The 9145-nt window shown below is 38.2% G+C and overlaps 1 protein-coding gene across 1 annotated transcript; it reads right to left on the bottom strand.

Annotated features, from left to right (window-relative positions):
- Positions 1 to 2866: 2866 nt before the first annotated feature.
- On the bottom strand, positions 2867 to 7672 carry LOC110214644 (ret finger protein-like 4B). Its single transcript, XM_020995659.2, has 2 exons — positions 7369 to 7672; positions 2867 to 4928 (listed from the first exon to the last, which is right to left on the bottom strand). The coding sequence occupies exons 1-2, from the start codon at positions 7667 to 7669 to the stop codon at positions 4246 to 4248; spliced, it is 984 nt and encodes a 327-aa protein (XP_020851318.1). The 5' UTR covers positions 7670 to 7672; the 3' UTR covers positions 2867 to 4245.
- Positions 7673 to 9145: the final 1473 nt, after the last annotated feature.

Below are 9145 nucleotides of genomic sequence, written 5' to 3'. Positions count from 1 at the left end.
AACTTTTCAGGCTCTCAGAGCAACCCTGGTGGGCTGTGCTCTTTGAGCTGTGGCCCGTGAAAGATGAAATCATCAAGGAAACAAAGGTTTGATCTTCCAAGCATATTGATTCATTAACCAATGCATTCCAATTGCCTAACAAATCAGCACCAGGCCCCTTCCTCAGCTTAGAGCTGGACCCCAAATACATAGGGAGACAGTTTTATACGTTAAAAACAATTAATGGAGCAGCTAGGTGGCGCAGTGGATAGAGCACTGGCCCTGGAGTCAGGAGGACCTGAATTCAAATCCAGCCTCAAGGCACATAACACTAACTAGCTGTGTGACCCTGGGCAAGTCACTTAACCCTATTGCCTAGCCAAACAAAAAACAAAAAAAACAAAAAACCCAATTAATTAAATAAGGCAATTAATTAAAAGGAAACATTAGATAATCTGATTTCTTTTTGGATGAAAGACTAGGACTTTCCAAGTTGGGAGGGGGAGAGAGAATGGGAGCAATTCCCTGAAATCAGAAAAGGGAGTATCCTACTCCCTCTACGTGTCTGTAAACAATCAAAGGAACATGGAAATAATAACTGATTGATCAGTATGAAGCCAGTTTTCAGATAAGATATATGAGTTGCTTGAGATATACAATTATGAGAAAACTCCTTACATCAGTCTTTGGATCTGACTGAGTTTCTGGTCAGCATAACCTAGGTCCTTAGTTAATGGCCTCTAAACAGCAGGTAGAGGTGGTCCAATTTCTCAGCAACCCAGAACTGGGTTCAAGCAGTGCAATAAGTTGGACTAGATCCATAATTGAATAGAAAGGGAACTGATCTAGCTCCAAAACTGAGTCATAAGATGGAATCAGAGTGGTTCACTCAGTTCCAGCAATTAATCACTTGCTAACCTAATCTCCTCAATTCCCCCTTTTGATTTGTAGAGTAGGAAGCCCACTCCCCCCCATGGATCACTTATCTATAAGCCAAATCTATAAGGTTTTTCACTTACTCATAATCAAAATTACATAAGTCAGGTTACAGATCAAACTACTTAGAGGGCTCACAGTGGACTAATTTTGAGAAGGGAGATGTGTATGTCACCAAGGTAATCAAGACAAACAAACACTATGAAACAAAGGCCAAAGGAATACAATAATGGTAATCAATATAACAACAAATCTTGTGTCTTTGTAACCCACTCCCAATGTCTATCTAATCATAACATTTTTTCTTGAATCCCAGATGTTTCAGGTAGTTTTCTGGTCTCTGGAAATCTTCTCTTGAACTTTCAGTAATAACCTTCATTCTCAGGTTAGCTATGAAGGGGGCTCTCCTTCTCTGGTTCCAAATAGAAGGAGCCCCACCCCAAGTGTCCATGAACAAGCAAATTATTGTAGTTGACATCATTGACACATTTACTACAAATTGCTTTGCTCTTTAAACAAATTTAAAATTCTTTTAGGGCAAAATACAAGGTACATTTTAAAGCGAAGGGGTACATTTGAGTGCATTTTTGTTATCACATGATCACATCATAATAGAAAATAGCTAGTAACTTCGATGATATGAAGGACAATTTTGTCTTCTGGACTATATAGTGGTACAACTTGAACAGGAGCCTTCCTCCAAAAGCATAAGTAAAAAGAGCAAAGTTTTACAACATGAATATTTTTATAACATATTACACACATATTACAACATGAATGAATATTTTCTACCACTAGGAAATGCAACAGTTCTTTCTAATTTATGTCACAAAATGTTTACCTAATTTTGGTCTCAATTTGCTTGAGGCATAATGAAGGTGGAAGTTAAATGAGAGAAGTGAGTAGAGGACCAGGCCTGAAACACTATTGATTAAATCAATCCTATAACCCACCCTCCCAAATAAATCAGTTTGTGTGTTATTACAGCCCAGAATGGGAGGGAGAGAGAAGGCAGAAGATATAGGGAAATGTGTAAAGTACCTTAACCAAATCAACATTAAAAAGTAAAGGGAAAATAACTCCTGTTATCTCTTAGGAAGAAGACAGTGGGTGAGGTAGCAAAGGGAGGAATTGAAATCCAGAAAGAATGGGAGAAATCTCAATTTGGTGATAGGATGGGGTCCCAGTGATGAGCCCTTCCATTCGAGGACTGATACATGGAAGGTATAGACCTAACCATGGGGCAATCTGTAGGGATATGGTGCATAGAGAGAGTGGTGCATCTCTGGGAGAGTGATGTGTTTCCATGGATGACATCTTTCTTCAGGAAAAGGACAATCAGAGTTTCTAGGGACAGCCATATCCAGAAGGGGGCTGGAGGGGTCATTTCATAGTAAAGATGGAAAGCAAATGGGAAAAGCAGATGGGAAACAAAATGCTTATAGGTTGGTCAGGTGGGTAGGTAGGAGCTGGCAGTATGTTTTATGACAACTGAGCCCAGTGTCTGCACGGAAGGTCTCAAGGCAAGCCCTCTATCTGGGCTTAGGGTCTCTCTGTACATCAGTTCTTTCAATTTGAGGGGTTTTTTTTTTTAGGGTTTGTTTTTGGTTTTTTCCCTTGGGGGCAGAGAGTATAGAGAGAGCACAGTATTGTGCAGTAAAGTTAAGTGTTTTTTTTGAACTTTGGATTTCTTTCAGAATTCTTTATATAAAACAGAATTTGCATAATGTAAATTTATGTAATGCAAACTTATATAATGTGAGAACTGTTTATATTCAATTGAGAGTCTGCCAGGGGTTTGTAAGATGGCTTGACATAAAATTTAGCAATATACACTTTTGTTAATGTGTGTTTCTGTAACTGTAAATGGAATTTTAAGAACAAAGTAAATCCCCAGTGTCAGCCATGATGGCTGCCATAGTCTTCTTGTTTATCTTATTTGCAAAATTCAGAAGATTTTAAAAGTTTTATTCATACTTCATTTTTACAATACATTTATAACATTCCCACTTTGTTAAAAGAAAAACAGTGAAGTAAAATTAACAATACAGTGATGTTATCTGAAATTGCAATCAACACTTCAACATTCCTCATCACTATTTTCAAAAATTAAGAGAAATCAATTTTCTCACTCTTACCCTCCACTGCATTGGAGAAAAATTTTTATTGAAACAAGTATGCATAATAATATTCTAATTCCCACAATGGCTGAATAAAAAAAAAGTCTGTCTCATTCTATACCCTAAGTTTTTCGCATTTCTGTAATGAATAGCATATTTCACTACCAATCCTCTGCAATCAGATAGTCATTTTCTTGACTATAGCTCATTAGCTTTCAAAGTTGCCTTTTTTTTTTTTGGTGAGGCAATCAGGGCTAAATGTCTTGCCCAGGGTCACACAGCTAGTAAGTGTCAAGTGTCTGAGGCCAGATTTGAACTCAGGTCCTGACTCCAAGGCTTCTGTATCTACTGCACCACCTAACTGCTCCCCCCCCTTTTTTTACAATGTTTTTTATTGTATAAATCTTTTTCTTGGTTCCATTCATTTCATTTTTAATCAGTTTATAAGAATCTTCAAAACTGTTCATTTTTATAATACTGATGATAGGGAATAAACTTTCCCTGGTTCTGCTTATTTCACTCTGCATTGGTTCAAGCAAGTCTTTCATTTAAAAGAAATTCCATTAAAATTTTATTGATGTTTTTGTTTACATGACCATAGTATCCCACATATGGTTCTCTCCCCCACCCCCTTACCACTTCCCCAGAGCCATCCCAAAAAACACAGTGGTTTGTTTGGTTTGGAGAGAGAGAGAGAGAGAGAGAGAGAGAGAGAGAGAGAGAGAGAGAGAGAGAGAGAGAGAAGAAGAAGAAGAAGAGAAGAGAAGAAGAAGAAGAAGAAGAAGAGAGAGAGAGAGAGAGAGAGAGAGAGAGAGAGAGAGAGAGAGAGAGAAAGAAATCTGCATAATTAGTCAATAGATTGAGAAAGCCCCATAACGTGTAGTGTGTAACATCTGTGGACTTCCCATTGCCATCAAGTTGTAGTTTGGGGGCATCTTTTTCATAACTTCATTTGGGTTCCACTTGATCTTTATAATTTGTTATGTTTATTTTTGATTCTTTGGTAGGTCATTGTTCCTTCTACCCATGTCTTTTGGAAATCAACTTCCTCATTCTTGAATTTTCTAAACTCACATAGTTTATTGAACATATTCTGTCTTTCACCTGTGGACTATCAATATGTCTTATGCTGATCTTCCGCTAGTATGAGTTCATTGTCTGAGTGTTACAAAATAAGGCAAATTTCTCCCTGCTCCCAAAATGAAGTACATCACAACATAGGAACAATAAAATCATATATGTGGTTTGGGGAATATATGTGGTTTGGGGAATGGGATTTCCATCTGGAGGAAGTATCAGGAAGTGTCATAAAGCAAGTGGTATCCTCACTGTCATCATTATCATGCTCTGTGGTTTCTTCAGCCTCATCTGATATTGGGTCGATAGTTAGAATATTTTCATTCTTGGAGTAGAGGCCAATGGAAAATAGAGGCCAGAGAGGCTCTAAAAAGGAGCTGGTGAATGTATAGATGTGGCATCTACTGTCTGCATCATAAAACACTATGTCTCCTGCCTCATAATCCAAAAAGATCCCTACTTTGTTGAGTTTTTCTTTTAAGGAAATTCTGGTCCTAGGTGTGGTACAGACTATATAGTTATTTTGTCTTAGACTCAAAAGCCAGTATCCATTAGAAGAAGATGGTGAAACCTCTCCAATTCTTTTTACAGAGTTCTTACAAAGACCAACATCCCAAGCAGAACTGTTTCCCACTGTCACCTCCCAATAATGTCTTCCAGACTCGAAGCTCTGAGCCGATAGAACCGGACCACATAGATCAGATCTCTCCACAGTACAATGCAATTCCTTCCATGAATCTCTTTCTCTCATTGTTTTCATATCTGTGGATATGATGATTCCAGGATGGGCAGTTTCAGGATCCAGACTGATTTCCTCTAGAGAAACAGAAATATGAACAGTTCTAAGGAGTTAGCATATGAAAGTCCCCAACTAGAGCAACCAGGGGTCTATTGACCCTTTTTATTGAAAGAGAATGGCTAAGGTCTTCATGGATACTGAGAAGGCACTGAGTAGAAGAAGCCCAACACCTCATGTAGCTTTAGGGACTCAGGGGGTCATTTTCCATGCACAGCACTACTTAAAAGGGTCACTGTAAGGCCAAAGTATCCCTGAAGATTCAGAGGTGCATCAAGTAGATGGAAGTAGGCCCATATTCTAATACAAGAATTTAATTAGATTCAATGGAGTTTGGAGTTTTATCTAATGTTTTAGGGCATTCAGGCTTCACCTCCATAAAAGATTCTTTCTGTTAGCTAAAGATGGCCTCACTGAGATTAGGCATCATAGTAACATCTTAAGATGCAAATTTCACATGTTTCACTACTGTCAATGGTGTCTAAGTCTAAACAACTAGTGCCTTCACTTTTTATAGTACCGTCTGGTTGCTAGAAACCAGAGAACTGGAAATGGGTGGGAGGAAGAGTCTAGGACTACACATTCGCAGACATTCCTCTCCCCACTGGAGAGAGAAGTTAAGAAATGAAGTTCACTTCTCTAAATTTCAGCCTATTCATCACGTGTCACTTGAGCAGTTGGAAAGACTAAGCCACCTTCTTCTGGCATTTAGGCCAGATAATTTTGTTCTTAGACACTCTGTGGCACTCCCAAGACCCACTAGACTGTTCCAACCCAAGACAGCCTTAATCAATACGATATCTAGTCTTATTTTCACCCTTGTGGAATTGCAAATTGACATCTCACTTCACTTTGTATTATTTGCAATTTATTATGTATTAATGATCAATCTACCATGCATTGGTTGCCCCCCCCCTTGAGTTTGAGATCCCATTACCCTGTAACTTGCCTACTGTGAAATCTGAAAATTGATATTTCATGATTAATTATTGATTGAGAACTGTACCTAGCCAGAATTAACATTTGTGAATCAAGTTCAGATTTGATTGTATAGGCCCTATTAGTAAAAATTTTAAGTTTAATTTTTCTATTCTTGTGGTCTAAAGTCCAACCACAAAAATTCTAACCTGTGAGCTTTTGCTGACAATGAGGGAGTATGAGTCAATCTGGTGATAGGATGTTTGTCCACCACAGGGCTTTTGAAAGGATGTTAGTCGGGTAATGTTGGTTTACCTGGTGAGGAACTGATATAAGTAGCTACAACTAATCAGGTGGTTAAATACATCTGTATAGTCCCTATGTAAATACTATAAAAAACAAAGTTGCTCTGTCAGATTCATCCTTGACTACTGAGGAGTCTTGGATCCAATTTATTAGCATATGCTAGCCATCCTAATAAATTAATCATGCTTAGAATTTTGTGCCTCAGTTTCTCTTTGTCATGATACTGTTCCCTTTAACACCCTCCATATGCATATTCTGCTCCCCATCAAGGGAGTCTGGTATTTCAGTATAAACAAAACCTCATTTCCTTATAAGAAAAAAGATCCCATTCCATTCTATTTCCTCCAGCAGATTTCCCCCTTTATCATCCCCACTCTCACAGTAATCTTCAATTTCTTTCAGTCTACGGACTGATTCCCTGATTCCTATAACATCCATGCCTTCCCCATCCTCAAAAATCCCTCACTTGAGCATCCATGCCTGCTAGATTGCATTCTGTATTTCTCTTTTTTTATGGCTAAATTCCTTTTGAAGCCTGGCTACAATCAGTTCCTTCACTTCCTTTCCTCTCACTCTCTTCATTCTCAGCAGTATGGCTTCTGACCCCATCATTCAACTGGAACTGCAAAGTTACCAATGATTTCTTAATGGTCAAACTGAAAGATTTCCCCTCTATTTTCATCTTTCCTGGCTTCTCTGCCTCCTTTGACACTGTTGATTTCCCTCTTCTCTTGGATAATCTTTATAACCTCCAGATTTTTATAACATTGTACACTCTCCTTCTCCTAACTGTCTAACCCCTCTCTCCACCTGACCCCTTCTATCCTTCCTCATAGATATTTGCATGTTATTTTTCCCATTAGATGGTGAGTTCCTTGACAGTAAGGACTAGTTTTTGCCTTTCTTTTTGTCCCCTGTACTTTGTACTGTGCCAGAGCCATAAAAGGTGCTTTACAAATGGTTTTTTACTTGACTTGACTTGACTTGGACAGAAAAGCTCAGAATTTCAAAAAGGTAATGTCCCTTGTGTAAAAGAGGTCTCAATAAAGAAGCAGGGAAAAAATGCTGGGAGCAGTCTTGAGGTAGTACCTAAAAATGGCACTTACTTCTTTGGAATAGGCTGGGGGCAGGGTGGGGAAAGAGAGGAGGGTGTTAATGGGCTGTATTTCCAGATAACCAGACATAAAACCAACTCATTCACCAAGTTATCACTGTCACACAGGTTGCTCTACTTACCATGGAATTTTGTCTTGATTATTTTTTTCTGATTCAGGCTCCTCCTTAAGTGAGGCTGGAGCAGTCTGAAGGACTGTGCTACAGCTGACAGTTGTTGATTGGGCCAGAGATTCTTGATAAAACAAACTTTCCGGCATACAGGACATTTAAAACTGCCCCCATTAGCTGAATAAATGTAGTGGAGGATACAGTCTTCACAGAAATGGTGACCACATTCTATAGACATGGCACTTATGAAGAAATCTAGGCAGACAGAGCATATCATCTCTTCTGAAATACTTGAAGTAAAATATGAGGCCATGATTCTTAAAAAGAAAGAGAACAAAGAGAAGGATTAGTTAGTTCATAACACTGAGTTAATATAATATCACAGTCTTTATTGAGCTAGACAAATCCATTTCATGGATACAGGTGAGAAAGACAAACCTGAGACTTTTCTCTGAGCAACTGAAAATTCAAGGAAAATTACCCCTGAATGTCTATCACAGGCAGGAGCAGAACCAGGCAAAGTGATTTATTTAATAGAATATTGGACATAGAGTCAAGAAGATCTGGTTCAAATCCTGTCTCAGATACTAGTTGTGTGTCCCTGGAAAAGTCAGCTAACCTTTCTAAGACTAAAATTCCCTCATCTGTAAAAGGGGTCTAATTTTAATGGATACCTATTTCACAAGGTTGTTGTGAAGATAAAATTAGATCATGTATAATAAAGCATTTTGTATACAGTACTTTTATTCTTGGCACAGAATTTTAAAAAATACAATAATAGCAAAAATAATATATAATGAAGCATCTACCACTCAGCTGTACTGCTCTCCCTCAGTCTCTCCCAGTCACTAGATATTCTCAAATAGTACATAAACAGCTAGATAATACAGTGAATAAGGTGTTGGGCCTAGAGTCAGGAAGACTCCCCTTCCTGAATTCAAATCTGGCCTCAGACACTTTATTTTTCCCAAGTGTTTCCCCCCCCTTCATATGTATTTCCCTGTGTTTTCTTAAATTTTATGTAAAGACAAATTTTGACATTCATTTTTTAAAAATTTGAGTTCCAAATTTTCCCTCTTCCTCTCTTAACTACCCCCTCTCTAAGACTGTAAGCAATTTGATGTAGGTTATATATGTACAATCATGTAAAACATATTTCCATGTTAGTCATGTTGTGAAAGAAAACACAAAAATGAGCTAGAGAAGGAGATGGCAAACCATTCCAGTATCTTTGCCAAGAAAACCCCAAATGGAGTCACAAAGACTGCAACTGAAATGACTCCACAACAATAACCTCCATAATGTTACAGAGCATCTCTTTGAATCCCTAAGTCCTTGACAAAAGTGGCATGACTGATAATAACACTTTCATATTAAGGCTTGCAAATTACGCAAAATAGAATAGCTATTTCGATACACTAAAAAACCAACATTTCCAGAAGTAACCACTCACCTTTCTGATGCCTCTGATTTGGGTCTTTCCCTGTTCTTGGAGCTCCTCTGTTTCCAAGAAGAAAGATTCTGCCCTGGTTCTTATTTAAGGCTTTATATGGTTCCACCCTAACTCAATTAGCCCCATTTTAATTCGCTGCTAGCACACTCTCAAAAGAATAGTTGATTACATCTCTGAGCTTCGGGGAAGTGTCTCTTCACTGATTCTGACAAACCTGTGAAGTCGCACAAAGCAGTTTTCTTTGAGACTTTGAGATAATGAAATCTATTTCATATAAAAATGGTTTTTGGCACTATGCTGAAAAGAAAAACCAAAGTCTCTGACCTCGGGAGAGTT

Source organism: Phascolarctos cinereus, unplaced genomic scaffold (genome assembly GCF_003287225.1).
Source record: "Phascolarctos cinereus isolate Bilbo 61053 unplaced genomic scaffold, phaCin_HiC Scaffold_4;HRSCAF=312, whole genome shotgun sequence".
Classification (NCBI taxonomy): Eukaryota; Metazoa; Chordata; class Mammalia; order Diprotodontia; family Phascolarctidae; genus Phascolarctos; species Phascolarctos cinereus.
Note: the sequence above shows the minus strand (reverse complement) of the source record. Positions and strands in the feature narration are given on the sequence as shown.